The sequence below is a fragment of the Panonychus citri genome, unplaced genomic scaffold (genome assembly GCF_014898815.1).
Source record: "Panonychus citri isolate SS breed McGregor unplaced genomic scaffold, ASM1489881v1 Contig00011, whole genome shotgun sequence".
Taxonomy (NCBI): domain Eukaryota; kingdom Metazoa; phylum Arthropoda; class Arachnida; order Trombidiformes; family Tetranychidae; genus Panonychus; species Panonychus citri.
The window spans coordinates 343,726-362,128 of NW_026515416.1; the positions used below are offsets into that span (position 1 = coordinate 343,726).

The following is an 18,403-nucleotide window of genomic DNA, read 5'->3' on the forward strand; positions in this document are numbered from 1 at the left end:
GAAATTAAAACGAAAGAAAAATAGACAGAGAGAGAAAAGAAAATGAAACCAACCAATAGGAATTGATTTTCTTTTTTCAAATTAAATTCTAATTCGAATTCACTTGTTACATGTTTTTAATTTTCTTTTCTCAAAACTAGTTGATTATTTGTTATTCTATTTTCGTTTTTTGTCAATTAGTTAATTCCTTGTGTATCCTAAGTCAATAAACGATAAAAAGGTAAGAAAAGTGAAAGAGATTAAATCGATAATCTTTTCTTTCTTGTTAAATCTTTCTAAGTGTTTAGCCTAAAGACTTTAGGCTACAAAGGGTTTGTATGTTTTCCTTTGTGTTTTCAATTGTTGGAGAAGATACAAAATTGGAGTAATTAAAAAAAGTGAGTATGAGAATGAAAAATACTTCACATGGTTGGTGATTTGGCTTATTCTTTTCTTTTTTTCTCTCATTTTCTCAGGGTGATGATGGAAGGAAAATATTTCGCTGAGAAAATTGATCGACAGCCTTTTATATATTAGAGAATATAGAAAAAGGAAAGTCACTTGCCATACACGTTGGTTGAACACACGTTGTCCAAATATTGATTCCATGGGAGAAGAAAATTGAAATTGGATTGGTAATCATTGGAATTAATATCAGTAAATTAATCACCACACATACACACACATACTCACACACCAACAGCATCTTTAATCATCATTACTCTCATCAGGCCCTTTAATCACACACACACACAACCGTTTCTGGGAAAACAATCAAAGTGGGTAAAGCCCAATGATGACAATGACACAACAATTACATTCCCACCGAGTAGAACAGGTAATTAATTTGAATGTGAAATAATTTCTCCCCTCTGCCCATCAACAAAAAAAAACACAAAGAAAAGGTCAACCTAGAAAATAGAAATTAGTTAATTTGAACTAATTAAACATTCGCCCATCATCAGGATCATCATTGCAACCTTAATTGTCGGCTATTTAGATCATCTTATCTGATTGAAATTGGGGAGAAAATGCTTACAATTAACAATCAATAGATAACGGTGATAAACAATCAATGGTACAGATAATTTACAACAATGTATTCAAATATCTCTATGGATTTAAATGTATGTTTACATTAATTTCTCACGAGAAATCCGTTAATCTCTCTTCCTTCATCCTCTTCTATTTTTCTCTTTCTTTTCTTTCTTTCTTTTCACTCTTTCTTCTCTTTCTTTCTCTACTCCTCTCATCCATCAGTCCGTGAAGCTTTATCCGTGTTCATTATTATTACCACTGTCACCATTGTTAGATTATATTACTAACAAGTCACAACAATCAACCATTTATATTTAGAATTTAATTTAATTCTAATATTGATCCATTCCAACAGATAGATTTAGATTATAATTCACTTGACTTTTTTTCTTCGTAAATATTAAAGGTGATTAACTTGAGGCTTCTCCATTGTAATTCTAAAATTAATCAATACTTATTGAAGCTGATTAATATTTAAAGAATTAATTTTCTTCCTCTTCCTTCCCAATTACCTTGATTAAATATCTCTCTCTTACCTTTAAAAAAGGAACAAATTAATCAGGAAGATATTGTTTCTCATACTAATCCATTCATCCAACCGTAACCTTAAACATAAATACATGATAATTATGATAATGGTGATGGTAATTGACAAAATGAAAGGTTAATTGTGGTTAAACAAATCACGATTACAATTGTTATTATTATTATTATTTTAATACTTTGTTAATTGTTTTGTGAATTGATTTAAATTTCTCACATAAATTTGTATATACAACTTGATTGTGAAGCAAATTTTTGATCAACTTGAAGGATAATTATTATTGCAGGTTCCAATGTTATGGGAACAATTAATAATAACAATCCTGATAAAAATCTATCTCACAATTAGCAATCAATTTAACTTTTTTATTATCTTCTCCCAGAGAACCGATAAAGTTGATCAACGATCAACTTTCTCAGCTTCATTTTCCACCCTGAGAACATGGAAATCATCAGCCATATAGATAATTCCATTCTCTTGATAATTCCAATGAATTACATCAAATCTATCGATTGGATCATGACAAGTTACAATTGCAAAAGGCCAATTAGATGATGATGATGATGACCAATGGTTATTTTTTATTTTTCCATTTTCACCATTTAAATTTCCATGTTTATCTACAAATGAATTTATTTTCACATTTAATTGATGTAATTGTCGTAAATTGTTGAGTGATGATTGTAAATGAAAATGGTGGACATTGGCATAGACTTTGGTTGTAAACAAAGGATAGATGATTAAACTTTTACGAAATGAAATTGGATCGAGAAAAAGTTGATCACTATTATCAGGTAATAATCGATATGAGTTGATTAATGATTGATTACAGGAACGATAAAGGCACTTGAGGTCATTTCCACATGAGACAATTAGTGAACTGCTAATTAATAGACCAGATTGAAAATGATACAATTGATTTTGATCAATTTTCGGTGAGAATGATAATTCTGATGAACATGGATCACTTTTAACTCTTTGATTATTATTATGATTTTGATTGTAATTGTGATTGTGATCGTAAAGATGATGATGAACATTTTCAATATCAATTTGATGAGCAGGAGCAAAAATATGTTGATTAATTGACAATTGGTCAACTAATTGTCTCAAGTAATCACCTTTCACGTAACTGTTATCGTTGATGAAGAAGATGAAACAATTTTCTACTGAATGATCACCGATAGTTAGTAAATTCGTAATCAAGTTTTACATCAGAAGTTTTTAGGGAGAAAAAAAATTTAATTGATTTTTCTTTTTAATTCAATTGATTTTGTATCAACAAAACTTCACAATTGCTTTTTGTTTTAATAGAATTAAATTAATGTAATGAATATTTACAATTGTTTATAGTTATTTACAAAAAAAAAAGGAAAAATCTCAAAATGATTGGGAAGATTTTGCCTGGTTAATTTTTTGATGTTCACTTGTTCAGATGAGATTTTATGAGTTTGTCTTTTCTTTATCATGTTTGCAGTTGATGTATTGAGAAAACACACAAAATTATTGCCGATCCGGTGGTGATAGAGAGAAGATGAAGAAGCAAAAAAAGCAAAGGAGACAAAAGTCTAAGTTGAAACACTTTGGTCAGTCTCTTCTGAAAACACTTGTCTATTGGAATGCATAAGATAGGCAACCGATTCATGAAGACCATAGAAAGCAGCAAGATGAATAGGATGCCAACCATCTTTGTTTGCTAAATTGGGATTGGCTCCATTTATAATCAACTGTCGACACCATCTAACATCACGACGTTGAAGTAAACAATGATGTAAAACTGTTTGTCCATCAACAAAAACATTAAGATCAGGTTTAAACCTTAACAGAAGAAGAAAATTATTGTAATCACCTTTTTTGATAACATGGATTAACTTTTTATCCATCTCTCTACGTTTCTCCATCTTTCTTGCACCGTTGTTCATCATTGGATTCTCAAGAAAGTTATAACACACACACACAGAGAGAGAGAGAGAAAAAAAACAAAAAGAAAAAAAAGAAGTAAAAAATTCTTTTTACTTTAAATTCTCCAAATTAAAACAAAACAAAACAGAATTAAAATTAGAAAATAACTAATAAGTAATAAAAAAAATTCTCCTAATAAAATGATGATACTTGGAAGATGATGAAGATGATGAGTGAAAGTGGTGAAGATGAAGATGAAGATGATGTGAAACCCAAAAGTTTGGAAAACATAACCGACCCGAACAGAAAGTGAAAATAAACTAACAACTAAGACGAATAAAAGTAAGAAACAAAATGAGAGAGAACCGATTCAAGAAAAACCTTAACGAAGAAAAAGAAAGATGGCGCTCAAGAGAACAACGAGAAAGAGAAAAGAAAGAGAAAATTTTGTTCTATTCTAATTTTTGTTCTCTTCTTGTGGCTCCATCTGGTTGATCGAACTTTCAGTTTCCATCAATTTGATTCTCTTTTTTTCTCTCTCTTTCTCTTTTTGTCTCTGTTTTTATCATCACCTTTTTTTATTTCTCTGTCTTTGTCTCTTTGGTGAATCAACTGATTATAATCTGTCATCAATCAAATTAAGTTCTGTTTCCTTTTGTTTTACTGTTGATGTCTTTCTATCTGTTAATCCATTTCAGATGATCTTTTTTTCTTATGTATTGTGAATGGTTGTAATTAACTCGCATTAACACTAGTAAACATCAGAGGGAATATTTTTAAAGAGAAAAAAGATAGAATTTATTAAGTGTTTCCCAATCTTTTCCTTGTTCTGTGTGTTACACCCTGAGAGAAAAAAAAATATTCTTTTTCTATCTATCGAGTTAATTGTGAATTTTTTTTTCTTCTGTTGTTTTCTCAAGAAAAGGGATTTTCTTTTTCTCTTCTAATTGATTGCCTGTGCATTTTTACATTTACTTTGTTACTGGGATTCATCAACAATGGATATTGAGCTGTTAAATGTTCAAGCCACATCACCTCTTTTACGGAGTCTGGCCTCAGATGATGATAGTTACACTTTGGATCAAATTGAAACCCACTATGGAAATATTCTGGTTGCTAAACAAGGCGCTGACCACAAACAAAATAAACCAGTTATTCTTACCTATCATGATATTGGATTAAATCATGTTTCCAATTTTCAAGCCTTCTTTAATTACATGGATATGAGACTGTTTCTTCAAAGTTTTGCCGGTAAGTACAATTGATATTCTCACCATGTAGCTCCTATTGATTAAGCTTAATCCTTATCCCTTCATGCAATTTTTTTACCTTCAATTCAACCCCAAATTCGACCATCTTTAAAACTGAAAATCGTCATGTCCATGATTACCTCACACTATCATAAGGGCTGTAAACTTAATCTGCAAAAACTAATACATTTCCGCTTGTCATCGATAAATTTAATTAGTGTCAATATATCTCACTCTCTCTCTCTCTCTCTCTCTGTCTTCGCTTTCACTCAAAACCATTGAAATGTAAGGTACATGGTGATAGTTAATTGATTATGTTTCTCATTGGGCTACCATTTATTCAGCTTTGAAGATCGTGATTAAGCTTTAAACAGTTTCTTTTAAGCTGATTGAATTACCCCATAAATAAAGACACCTTACTCTCTCTCTCTCTCTCTCTCTACTCCATCTTGTGTAGACATCAATGTGTGTCTGTGTGGTGTTTATACCTTTTCATTGAAACGGTTATTTATTACTTTCAGGTTGAAGATACTAAGTAAATACTAATGATTATAATTAGCGGTTGTTGTTTTTTTTGTCGCAACACTTTAATTTTATTTATCATTACAATTAGTGATTTGATATCGATAATATTAGTTACAACTTACAATTTATCAATGATACAATTTAATACAATATAATAGTAAATGATAAATACCAGTTTCATAGTTTTAGCTTGTTGACATTTTTTGCTGAGTGTTGTTTGTATTTTCACTCATCAAATGTACCAATGCATTTGTAATTGTGTCTAATTCAAGTATAATTGAATTTTCACCAATTGGTGACAATTTTTTTTTCTCTTTTCATTGTCCAATTTGTTGACTACAATACTTATTGTCTTGCTAATCAAGTTATAATAAGACACAGACAAGATACTTTCAAAATAAGTTAATAGGTTTCTAATGGAAATGAATAACCATTTTCTATTCATTATAATTTTCCTCATTTATATCAATCGATTGATATTATTACGGTTCATCCATTTAACCTGATTAACCAAGAAATTCAATTATTTCAGTCATTTTTTTGTTCTTGATTCTGAACGGGTCTTTGTCATTCACTTTACCATTTTGTCGTCCAGTCATCATAATGATTATTTATGTAATTATATCAACGAAAGTTAATTTAATTACAGTGATATGTGTGTATTTAGCTAATAGTAAATATAAATTGAGCTAAAAATCACAAGATGATGACACAATGATTGTGATGATGATAAAATAAGTAAAAAAACAACAGGAAGTATTAAAAAAGAAGGTTATAGTAAATGATGAGAAATAAAAATATGATTAAGTTATGAATTATTCCCTCTCCCATGAATGTCTGATGAGACAATCATGTTAATGATTATCTGAAATTAATTTTGATTGAATTTTTTTTCTCATTTCCTTTTCTTTCGTTTAAAGTAATTCATATCAATGCTCCTGGACAAGAAGAAAATGCTGCTCCACTACCGGAAAGTTTTGTTTACCCCACCATGGATCAATTAGCTGAACAAATAGAAGCTGTTTGCAAATTTTATGGGATCAAAAATTTTATTGGCTTCGGTGTTGGTGCTGGAGCCAATATCCTTTCTCGATTTGCCTTGAGAAATCCTGGCGTAGTTGATGGTCTCTACCTCGTCAACTGTACAGCCTCACAATCCTCTTGGTCTGAATATCTTTATCAAAAGATGAATGTCTATTATCTCACCAGTACTGCAGCTTTGGTCTCTTCGACAACTTTTCCTCAATCAGTTCAAGATTATCTTCTCTGGTATCATTTTGGTAGAGTAACCGAAGAACGTAATAGAGATCTGATTGCAGTTTATAGTAAATATTTTTCTGGTCAATCAATTAATCCGAGAAATCTCTCCCTCTTCATTGACTCTTATATTCGTCGAACTGACCTTGGAATAATTCGAGGAGACAAAGAGAAAAATTTCAAGTGCTCAGTTCTTCTTCTTTGTGCTAATTTATCACCTCATGTTGATGACACAGTTAACATGAACTCTCGTCTAAATCCTGAGAATTCAACTTGGATGAAACTATCCGACAGCGGGATGGCCCTGGAAGAACAACCTGGTAAAGTAGCCGAAGCGATGAAACTCTTCATTCAAGGTTTAGGCTATGCTTTAACCGTTTATGAGAGACGTCGCTCATCTCTTCGCAAAATGTCACTAAACTCAAGTGAAAGGCCGGACTCTGTTGATTCATCGAGGAAAAACTCAATCGACAATTCATTGGACACCCAAATTGTTGATGGACGACTTACATCAGGAGAGGTGCATATTGTTGAAAATCCTATTGCTCAGTGCTAAAACTAATACAATAGAAAAAAAAACAGAACCAACATTAATACAATTAACACAGAATTAACAATTAGTCTATTATCATATTACTAATCAAATTTAACCAAAAAAAGTCGAACAATTTTTGTTAATCTTCTCTCTTTCTCCCCATGTCCACAGTCACCATCACCTTGAATTGCCTTGAATCCTTTTGTTATCCTGTTTGGATCTCTCCGTGTGTGTGTCTCACTTATCCAAACCAATTCCAATCCTGCAACCCCAATGGTCGATACATTAAGGCTAAAATCCATTACACCTTTTGGTCATCATCAATTCATCATTACAACCAATTTACTAAAGAATATCAAGTTTACTCTCTCACTAAGTTTTTATATTCAGATTATTTAGTCAAATTGATAATTAATATATCCTTGAGTCTCTCTTTCTCTTTCTTTGTATACTTCAAATTAGAATATTATACAAAATTTAAACTAATCTTTTAAATCGCCTAACAATCAACAATAATCGATTGTTATAGTTTCATGTGTCAAACAAAATATAACCAAAATACTGGCACAAGCATTTTGACCCTTTGTAAGTTAACCGAAAAACTTCATGAAAACCAAATTGTAAGCTCATGAAAAAAAAAGTTGATGATCCATTTTATTCACTGACAAATATGATTTACAATTAAAACTGGAAGGAATCAAATTAACCACCTAACCTTTTGTAACAATTAAAGTTTAAAAAATTGGAATTAAAAATCAGATTGGATTCCAATGAGTTCGCCGGCGTTTCCAATTGAATCGCTTCAACTTTTTTCGTCTTCTCGATTTCTTCTTAATCCGATTTTTAATCTTATTGATTATCTTTCCAGTATTTGGATTAATTAACAATTGCCTAGTTATTTTAAATCCAGTTGATTTCGTTGCCTGATATTGAACATAATTAATTAAACCATTTGGATCTTTAAATGAATAATAACCACGAACTTGACCTGAACTGTCCCGCTCTTCGTGTCGGCTTAACGGATTAGCTTCGGATAAAGAGACGAATCCAAATTGATAAGAATCAGGACCAGAAAATCCCTTAAGACGATTTGTAGACACACATAGTTGATGATTAACTAATTGTTACAATTTAATTAACAAATTCTTACCTGCATATGATATTGAATCTGTTGTCCGGGTGATTGGTAGGTCGAAACGTTAATCAACTGGCTAACAATTAAAGAGATCACAATTAACTGCTGAGTTATTGACACTGAGTATGAATATAATTGATTGAACATCGTTTGTATTGTTTTCATTTACACTGATCAAGTTGCAATAATTTACTAATCATCAACAATTAAGTTATCAACAACAATTGAAAATATCAAATGATAAAAATAAATTGAAAAACTTTTTTGTCTTATTTTTGTTTTGTTTTCTCAAATCATTTACTAATTGTTACCAATTTAAAGTTGACCAATTTATTATCTGATATAATTGAAGATTTAATCATCTGCCCAGACAATCAATTTTACGCTTCAAATAAATAGCAACAATTTACTAATCACTAATAGAAAAGAGTAATAAGAAAAAAAAATTAAATTTCCTCAATGATTAAGAAAATTTAATAGATTTCACCATTAGTTTAATCAACGATTGCAACTTTTTTCCTTGACAACTAATTGTAATCAACTCAATGTTCACTTACAATTAGAAATCAGCTAATTGTGATTAAAAAAAATTCGACGGAAAAAAAATAAGAGAAAGTAATTAGATAAGTCCAAGGATAGAGAGATATAGAGATTAGATCAATGGAATTGAGATTCGATGGATTAGAATTTTCCGTTTTTTCGAGTATTCGAAATGTTCATCATGATGAACTTTTTTCATCTTCACTTGGATCGATAGATAAAAGAAAGAGGAAAAAGAAAGAGAGAAAAGTAGAGATACTATTAAGTGGGTATTCAGTCTTGCGTATTGTTGATATTTTTTCATCAGGGAGTTGAATTAACAGTGAGCTTGGATTGATTGTTGTTGTTCATGTTGATTAGCTGATTGTTTTTCCTTTAAATCCACAATCTAATTGTAAGATGTGGTTTTTTGTGATAAATTATCTTATTAGTTTAATTGTGATCAGACCAGTAATATGTTTCATACCCTCCAGAATACCCACTCAAGGGCTTCCCAAACCACCAGGATTTGACCCCAACCGGTTGGATCAATCAGTAAGTTCATCGTCATCATCATCAACTGAACCACCGTTGACCAAGCTTCATATTGGTGGACTGTTCCCAATGACCGGGACCGGGGGTTGGCTTGGAGGTCAAGGTTGTCAACCAGCGGTCGAAATGGCCTTGGAAGATGTCAACAGTAGGCCAGAAATACTTCCAGGTTATTATTTGTCATTAACACCAAATGATAGTAAGGTAAGTACATTAAATGAATTTAAATTGTTCGGGAAGATTAATTGATTGGTACTTTTGTGTTTTATTCTCGCCCTTTTAAAGTGCGATTCGGGTTTAGCTTCGGCTCTACTTTACGAGTTGGTTTACGAACCTCCGACCAAGATAATGATTCTTGGCGGATGTTCAATTGTCTGTTCGACGATCGCTGAAACAGCCAAAATGTACAATCTCGTAGTCTTTGGTTATGGTTCCTCTTCACCCGCTCTATCCAATCGAAGTCGCTTCCCCACCTTCTTCCGTACTCATCCATCAGCGACGATTCATAATCCAACTCGAGTTAAATTGTTCACTGAATTTAAATGGCAACGAATAGCAATCATATTAGAAGCGGAAGAAGTTTTTGTTACTGTAAGTAATTAATTTCTTTCCTGAGAAAATCAAAAAAATAACTTAATTGTTTCATTTTCTTTTGAATCAAAACAATTTAGACTGCCAAAGACTTAGAGTATCAATGTAAAAAGGCTGGAATCGAGGTTCTAACTCGAGTTTCTTTTCTAACTGACCCTTCGGATGCGGTCAAAAGTTTAGCTCGTCAAGATGCTCGTATCATTGTCGGCATTTTTTACGGCGGTGAAGCTCGGAAGGTGATGTGTGAGGCCTACAAGCAAAATCTTTACGGTAAACAATATGTTTGGTTTCTATTGGGTTGGTACGAGGATAATTGGTACTTACCCGTTAAAGGATTGAATTGTACCAAAGAGGAGATGCTCAAGGTTGTTCAGGGTCATTTTACCACTGAGGCCATCATATTAAATCGTGATAATAAACAAACTGTCGCTGGAATCACTGCTCAACAATGGCTCGATAAGTATCATGATCGTTTACAGAAAAATTTGGGAACATCAATAAGACCCGAAGGTATAATAATAATATTAGTTAGACACGATTTAGATTTAGGTTTGATTAAGTTGATTAATTTTTCTCTGTTTTGATTAATTGGTTAGGTTACCAGGAAGCGCCTTTAGCTTATGACGCAGTTTGGGCTGTGGCCTTGGCTTTGAATGCGACTATGCACAAATTGAAGAAACGAGGAATCGCAATTGAGAGTTTCAATTATGAGAATAAGTTAATTAGTCAAGAGATTCAACAATCATTGAGAGATACTTTCTTCTTGGGAGTATCGGGTGAGGTTAAATTCACTGATGAAGGTAAACAATTAGACTTAATTGTCTTTAATTCTTGATGTTAATCGCTAATTGTTTCTATTCATTTAAAAGGTGATCGTATTGCACTTACACAAATTGAGCAAATGGTTGATGGGAATTACAATTTACTGGGTTATTATGATACTCAGGACGATAATTTGACCTGGAAAAGTTCACCCCAATGGCTTGAAACGGGATCACCGCCAAAAGACCGGACAGTTATCGTTGAACAATTAAAAACTGTTTCACTTTCCTTTTTTGTGACTCTCAATGCAATCGCTGCAATTGGAATCGTTTGGTCAATCGGATTGATTTGTTTCAATTTTAAATTCAGAAAATTTAGGTAATCAGTTGATTTAATTGTTAACTCCAACCAAGACTCATCTCCAATCAACTTATCATTTATCAATCAATAGATACATTCAAATGTCTCAACCCTTGTCAAATTATATTATGCTAATCGGATGCATCGGTTGTTTATCAACGGTCATCCTCTTTGGCCTGGACAGTCAAAAGATCAATGCCAGAGATTTTACCAAACTTTGTCATGTAAGTTTTCAAGATTCGAAGGTCAATTTAATCGGATTAACTTTAACCTTTCCATTGGTAAACTTGTACAGTGTCGAGCAGTGTTACTTTCGATAAGTTTCTCCCTCTTTTTTGGTGCTATGTTCACGAAAGTTTGGTTCGCATATAGATTATCAACTCAATTGGAACAATCGAGTAAATCAAAGGTAAAAACGATCAATTGTCCAATCGATTCCCGAACTAATAATAAGATATAATTTTTCATCTTTGATTTGCAAGGTTGAAAATGCTCAAGTTGTCCTAATGATCTCGTTATTCTGTCTCATCGATGGCGCTATTCTGGCCTGTTGGTTCATTAAAAGTCCAATGATTAGAATAACGGAAAAACTGGAACAAGAAGATGTCGATCCAAATGATGATAACATAAAGGTAAACCTTTAACCTCTCGAACTTGTCTCAGTGTTGACAACTAGATTTATCGAATAATCGAATTTTTTTATTCGTTCTCAAGATTGTTCGCTCCTTGGAACGATGTGATACCAATCTGGTTTGGTACTGTGTTCTTTTCGGGTACAAAGGTCTTTTGTTACTGTTTGGCCTTTTCCTCGCATACGAAACCCGAAGTGTCAAATTGAAGCGACTCAACGATTCCCGACTCGTCGGAATGAGTATTTATAATGTCGTTGTAAGTTTGAGTTTCCCTTTTTTCCATCTTCATTTTTGCAGCAATTTCTTTGATTATTGTGGTAATTTCTTCAAATTTTTCATCATCAATCGTTCTAGATCCTTTGTATGATAACTGGGCCAGTTTCACTCGTAATTGTGAATCACGTTGATGCTCATTTCGCCTTCATAACGGTTACCATAATTTTTTGCTGCTTCATTTCCATGGCTCTCATATTTATACCGAAAATCGTTGAACTTGTCAGGAAACGAGGGTCACATTTATCGTTCGGCGGTTCTTACATGAACGGAACTTTTCATGAGACATTAACAATCCAAGAACAAGAAGAGAGATTGAAAAAGTTAACATTAGAAAACGAAGAGCTTCAGGTAAATAGCAAAGAGAGAAATCAAATAAGATGAAATCACCAAAGAATTAAATTTAATTTCTTCCCAATTTAAAGGCTAAAATCGCAGAGAAAGAATCACAAATTGATGAGGTTCGTAAGCAAATGGAGGAAATTATGAAAAAGAAAGAGAATGAACCAAAACACCCTAAAAAAGCCGTTCGAATACAAGAACCCGATGAACCGAAAACCATAGGAACAATTCATGTCGATCCAGCGACAGATTCGGGCTACCAATCAGCTCGAGGTTCTAAACCTTCAGATTTTGAAATTTCGGAATCTTATTTATAATCAAAAGAACAATTAAAAATCCGAGAATCAATTAATCGGGATCATTCATCTCACCGAGAAAAACAACAACAAAACTCAATCACCTGAGGAAAAGGATTAAAGATTAAGAGATTAAATAATTGACCCCTAATCATATATTCCCATTAATCCACTGATTTCATAGATTCTAAATTATATTCCAATTTTAATTGGTTACTTTTAATTTGATAACAATCAATTACTCTCATCAAATTCTGATAATCTCTTAATCTCTTAATCTCTCTAATCCTTGAAACCTTTTTGTCATTGAGAGCATTTTATTATCATTGTAATTAAAAGTCTGTGATACTTTTACCCATGTTGGTAGTTAATAATTAACAGTTAACTGTTTTAATCAACTTTAATCATCTCAATCAAGAATTATAATAATTCATCATCTAGTTAATTATTCATCTTAATTCATCAATCTCAGTGTTCATTGGTAATCAATTTCATCTGATCAACTTTCATCTCTCAATGACAATAACCTTCACTGTCCATTGTTAATTAATCACCTGTTAATCCTGTCAGCTAATTGAACAATTAATTGATTTAATTGTGATTTAATATTCCGATACGAACAAAATAACTAATATCAGATCAACAATTAAAACTCAAAACAATCAATGAAACTTGTTAATCAAACCAAAACTCTTAATCCTTTGTAAAATTATCATCAACAGTTGTATTGTCACAATTTACTTAATCACAATTAACTTGGTTGTGTTACTATCAGAATTACTATTAATAATTATCAAGCTTATCTAATTCACTCTAAATTGTTATCAATTCGTCCAACAATCAAGAAGGTGAGTTTACTTTTGATTGGTTAACCATTTCAATTTAAATTAACAATTTAATTGTGTTTCTTATCCTTTCAGATTAACCATTTTTTAATCACCATAATCAACAAATTGTTTTTATTATAATGCCTTCAATTGGATCATGATTAACACTGGAAACAAATTGTCTAATTAATTGTCACTCTAGCACTCTAATTGTAATCAAACCTCACGAAAGTTAATTATGATGGTTAAAAAGGGAATTATTGTCAATTGGAAATCTTCACAATTAATTTAATCATTGATGCACTTTAATTATTAGAGATAAATGAAAAAAAAACAAACTTCTAATTAGATGAAGAGACAATTTAATTTAATTTAATTTTCTAATTGAAAAAATTTTCTTTACAGTTGAAACAATAACTTCCTCTAGGACTTTATTCATCAGCAATTAACTGTAGTTTAATTAACACAATTTATAAACAATTACTGGAAAATTTTCTTACTTTACTCCTTGTAAATTAACTAATTACATAAACGATAATTAATTAACACAAAATCGATGATTTCTCTCTATGATTGCGATAAAATCTCATTAACCTTTGGTGACCTTTCACCTCTGGCAATATGATATTTTCTCAAGTTGATTGTATCAACGGACTCGAAGATATTATGATCTGTCCTCGAGTTCGCGATTAGAACATTTCGAGAATCAATTTACGAAATTTCGTCAACGAAAATCAAACAATTAACTGTAAACGAAGACAATTTCCTAGATCAACTTTAATCAACTGCAATTAAACTTGAAAAGTGAAACATCGTAACAATTTAATCCCTAATAGGGAAATAGTATCAAGGTCATTTTAATTTCTCTCTCGTTAATCAAATCAATGTTTCTCCTCCTTAATCAACAACAATCGCCTCACGAGTTTATCGTTAATCCTTAATCATGATTAAAGTGGAAAGTGCACTTTCCATTTAATCTGATTGCTCTTAATGGTCAACACCCAATTCACACACTCACCCGAGGAAAATATATAATCACAATCGATAATCAAATCAATTAATCATTGAGATTCGTTGAAATCTTAACCAATAATCTCATCATGATTAATTGATTTGATCTCATCAATATGATTTACCCAAGATTAAATATTCAATTGAAAACCGGAAGAAATAAAAAGTTGAGACTCGAAACTTTAATCTTGCTTAATTGTTGCAATTAGTATTAATGGTTATCTGATTAACTGTTATTATTTTTACAATTGAAACAAATTGATACTAAAAGTAAATAATAGATGGATTGATAAACAACAACAATCAACAGAATCAACAAGTAAATTATCATGAAAAATTAAGGGAGAAAATATTTTATCATCTCCATCGAGAGAGAAACAAATTTGTCTCTATCATGATCGCTAATCAATGATTGTATCATAATTATTGGGAAGAATTTTTTTCTCAGCAATCAACACAACAGAGGATTCAATAGACACGATTGTCAACAATTAAAGGGAATACATGAGAACCGATAAACTTTAACATCGAATGGATAAAAATACGATAATCAATAACAACGACAAAACGTTCAATGTTTAGTGTGAGATACTGAATATCTACAGTGTAGACACATAGAATTATCTTCGTACAGTTAATGTATTAATATCTACACACTTATATTCATATTTCTGCAAAGTTACAGTCGAAAAAAAAGAACATGACAAAATGATAACTGCACTTTACTCTCGATTTTAAATTGGCGGTTATTCACTTTTCTCACGCTCTCATTCCTTCACTTGTTCTCCCTTTTTTCTCCTTTCACCCTCTCCCCTCACCTCCCTCTCTCTCTCTCTCTCTTCGTCTACTCCTAATCTTGATTCACCACCTCCCCTGCCTCCCTCTTTCTCTCTCTCCTTCATCATTCTCTTCATTCTCATCTCTCCATCTTCTTCACATGATTTGAAGTATATTCATCTTAAAATCGTGAGATCATTTTCCGCAAACATCATCCCCATAGAGAGTGAGAGAGATCGAGTGAGTGAGAAAGACAGAAAAATGAACAATTTATTTACTGAGATAATTATTATTGATTGTTACAATTATATTTCCAATTTACTGTGATTCCAAAATTGATTCAGTTGAAATTTGCTAATAACACTCAGGTAACAATTTGTGAAAACATTTCAGTTAATATGAATTCATGATTGCAATTAATTGGCAAACAAATTGATATCTCAAACAATTAAGAGATTATCAAATTATTATCAGATTTTAATTGTGATACAAACAATTTACATTTGCATTTGCATTGCTATTGATTGAAGTGTAAATTGTAATCAAATTAAATTGCATTATAATTGAGAAAACAAATTTCATATCAATTGGTTACAGACAATTAGCTAATTGTTGTGTGTGTGTTAATCTACAAGATTAAGATAATTAATTGCAAACGTTGCTTATAAATCAAATTTAGACAATTAATCATAAATCAAATTCAACAATTTACAACACAAATGATTTAATAATAATCATTTAGTTTATTAATTTACTAACTGATCAATTTTGTGTAAAACTTTAATTGTAAACAATTTTTAACAAATGTAACGTTTTGATTACTTTCCCATTCATTAAACAATCAATTGATTATCGTTTATTGATACAAATTAATATGAATTAGATCAATTAAGAAAAAGTTAATTAATTGATCCCTAATTGTTGATAAAGATTTTTATTGAATGAATCAAGTGGTATTGATTAATGAAGCAGATTAAGTTTTAATTGTTAACAATTAATATCCTCGTCTCATTCATAACAAAATGTTATCAATTGTAAACATAATAATCGTTTAATCATAATTACCTAATAAAATAAATTATGATAGTCAAGTGATTAACTTGTGATTGTTGATTTTTTGTCATCATGTTCAACAATTTGAGCTTTATTATCAAACTGGACAATGTCCAGTGAAGGACAATTTGTATTGACCATTGAAAAAGGTAAAGTCCAAAAAAGGACTTAAGGTAAATGGGTCAGAAAACGGAAGCAAATAGAGGCTTCGGTTTTATATCTAATATATTATATTATATTCGAGATGATTATGATGAGAGGAAGATGAAGATGATGAGGGAGGATGGAGGAGGGTGGGGAGGGTGAGAAAGGAGGAAAGATGAATTTCTTGTGAGAAAGAGACGATGAAAGGTTTACCTGTGAAAATGAAGTGGAAAAGGTTTAGTTACTTTTTTTTTGTTCTGTTTTTTATTCTTACCTTTCAATGTAATCACTTTATTTTTGGTATTTCTGATTGTTTAATTGTTTCATTATCAGCGTAATTATGATTTGATTGATACGATTGACAGAAGTAATTAGTTGATTGTTGTGTCTTGTTACATGATAAGTGAGAAAGAGAGAGTGAAAGTTTCGCCATGAAATTTGATGAATTTGTTTTACTGTTTTTCAAATTGATTTCCATGTGATTCAGTTGATTGTTTGTGAGTTTTTGGTGATTATCATGATGATGATTTACTGATTGTTTATCTGTTCGAGTCCAAAGGTGGGGCTGTCGGTGGGTGATCATGAATATCTTGAGGGTATAAATGGGTCAGAATCAGAAATGAATGATAACAATGATAATAATAACAAGGAAGGTGAAGGTTAAGGATGATGATGAGAGAGAGAGAGGAAGAGAGTCTTATTATAATCGTAGGAAGGGCAAAGGAAGATGAAAGAAGATGAAAAAAGGAAAGAAAAGAAAGAGAATGATGATGATGATGATGATGAGAAAGGAAGAAAGTTTTTCTTGTGAGAAAGAAGTGAATTCCTTTTCTTCTCTTTCTCATCTTCTTCTTATTATAACAAATAGTTTTTTTTACACAACAAGAAGATGAAGATGAAGATGATGAGGGAGGATGGAGGAGGGTGGGGAGGGTGAGAAAGGAGGAAAGATGAATTTCTTGTGAGAAAGAGACGATGAAAGGTTTACCTGTGAAAATGAAGTGGAAAAGGTTTAGTTACTTTTTTTTTGTTCTGTTTTTTATTCTTACCTTTCAATGTAATCACTTTATTTTTGGTATTTCTGATTGTTTAATTGTTTCATTATCAGCGTAATTATGATTTGATTGATACGATTGACAGAAGTAATTAGTTGATTGTTGTGTCTTGTTACATGATAAGTGAGAAAGAGAGAGTGAAAGTTTCGCCATGAAATTTGATGAATTTGTTTTACTGTTTTTCAAATTGATTTCCATGTGATTCAGTTGATTGTTTGTGAGTTTTTGGTGATTATCATGATGATGATTTACTGATTGTTTATCTGTTCGAGTCAAAGGTGGGGCTGTCGGTGGGTGATCATGAATATCTTGAGGGTATAAATGGGTCAGAATCAGAAATGAATGATAACAATGATAATAATAACAAGGAAGGTGAAGGTTAAGGATGATGATGAGAGAGAGAGGAAGAGTCTTATTATAATCGTAGGAAGGGCAAAGGAAGATGAAAGAAGATGAAAAAAGGAAAGAAAAGAAAGAGAATGATGATGATGATGATGATGAGAAAGGAAGAAAGTTTTTCTTGTGAGAAAGAAGTGAATTCCTTTTCTTCTCTTTCTCATCTTCTTCTTATTATAACAAATAGTTTTTTTTACACAACAAGAAGATGAAGATGAAGGTTTGACCGGGAAGATAAGGTGAAAGGTGAGTCTCTTTTTTCATCTTCTTCTAGGTTGTTATGGGTTATTGGTGATCGTGGGGTGGGTCACTTGCCTCTCTCTCATTCTCTTTCATATCTATGGATGATGAAAGGAATTGAAGGAAGAGAGAAAAGAAAGAGAAACTCTTTTGGTCAATACTCACACGGGAATTTGTTGGTCATTATAATTGACCAAAAGAATCCAAAGGAACCAATGGAATCTTTTTTTTTATTTTTTCGTTTCCAGGTTAACCTTTTTTTTCCTCTTCGAATAAGAAATAATAATAATAAAGATTCCCAAATGTGATCACACCCATTTCCAGGTCTTGACCATCAACTGGACTTACAAAAAGCCCCATTGAGATTAAGTAACAATCAAGAGTTTATGGTCAATAATAACTGACCAC

General features: G+C 31.6%; 3 protein-coding genes and 1 long non-coding RNA gene across 4 annotated transcripts; 2 read left to right on the forward strand and 2 right to left on the reverse strand.

The window, feature by feature from the left end:
- The first annotated feature begins 165 nt into the window (after positions 1-165).
- LOC128390919 (protein NDRG3-like) lies at positions 166-7,836 on the forward strand. The gene is made up of 5 exons (XM_053350713.1): positions 166-377; positions 456-817; positions 4,384-4,714; positions 6,159-7,015; positions 7,202-7,836. Exons 3-5 carry the CDS (start codon positions 4,462-4,464, stop codon positions 7,214-7,216), a joined length of 1,125 nt encoding a protein of 374 aa, XP_053206688.1. The 5' UTR covers positions 166-377; positions 456-817; positions 4,384-4,461; the 3' UTR covers positions 7,217-7,836.
- On the reverse strand, positions 7,786-8,431 carry LOC128390976 (uncharacterized). The gene is made up of 2 exons (XM_053350797.1): positions 8,181-8,431; positions 7,786-8,109 (listed from the first exon to the last, which is right to left on the reverse strand). Exons 1-2 carry the CDS (start codon positions 8,328-8,330, stop codon positions 7,786-7,788), a joined length of 474 nt encoding a protein of 157 aa, XP_053206772.1. The 5' UTR covers positions 8,331-8,431.
- A 448-nt stretch (positions 8,432-8,879) lies between these two features.
- LOC128390798 (gamma-aminobutyric acid type B receptor subunit 1-like) lies at positions 8,880-14,021 on the forward strand. Its single transcript, XM_053350569.1, has 12 exons — positions 8,880-9,440; positions 9,522-9,827; positions 9,908-10,337; positions 10,424-10,627; positions 10,697-10,967; positions 11,041-11,173; positions 11,245-11,358; positions 11,432-11,581; positions 11,664-11,837; positions 11,936-12,205; positions 12,280-13,340; positions 13,413-14,021. Exons 1-11 carry the CDS (start codon positions 9,105-9,107, stop codon positions 12,511-12,513), a joined length of 2,622 nt encoding a protein of 873 aa, XP_053206544.1. The 5' UTR covers positions 8,880-9,104; the 3' UTR covers positions 12,514-13,340; positions 13,413-14,021.
- A 3,186-nt stretch (positions 14,022-17,207) lies between these two features.
- On the reverse strand, positions 17,208-18,359 carry LOC128390652 (uncharacterized). The gene is made up of 3 exons (XR_008325666.1): positions 18,161-18,359; positions 17,354-17,667; positions 17,208-17,292 (listed from the first exon to the last, which is right to left on the reverse strand). It is a non-coding gene; the product is annotated as an uncharacterized LOC128390652 (long non-coding RNA).
- Positions 18,360-18,403: the final 44 nt, after the last annotated feature.

What these genes read in the sequence shown, in the direction of transcription:
- LOC128390919 (XM_053350713.1), top strand. Translation starts at nt 4,462, where the DNA reads ATGGATATTGAGCTGTTAAATGTTCAAGCCACATCACCTCTTTTACGG. An exon ending in GTTTCTTCAAAGTTTTGCCG is followed by an intron (nt 4,715 to 6,158) that starts GTAAGTACAATT and finishes TTTCGTTTAAAG; the next exon opens with TAATTCATATCAATGCTCCT.
- LOC128390798 (XM_053350569.1), top strand. Translation starts at nt 9,105, where the DNA reads ATGTGGTTTTTTGTGATAAATTATCTTATTAGTTTAATTGTGATCAGA. An exon ending in GGTTAAATTCACTGATGAAG is followed by an intron (nt 10,628 to 10,696) that starts GTAAACAATTAG and finishes TTCATTTAAAAG; the next exon opens with GTGATCGTATTGCACTTACA. An exon ending in TAGAAAACGAAGAGCTTCAG is followed by an intron (nt 12,206 to 12,279) that starts GTAAATAGCAAA and finishes CCCAATTTAAAG; the next exon opens with GCTAAAATCGCAGAGAAAGA.
- LOC128390976 (XM_053350797.1), bottom strand. Translation starts at nt 8,330, where the DNA reads ATGAAAACAATACAAACGATGTTCAATCAATTATATTCATACTCAGTG. An exon ending in AGATTCAATATCATATGCAG is followed by an intron (nt 8,110 to 8,180) that starts GTAAGAATTTGT and finishes AATCGTCTTAAG; the next exon opens with GGATTTTCTGGTCCTGATTC.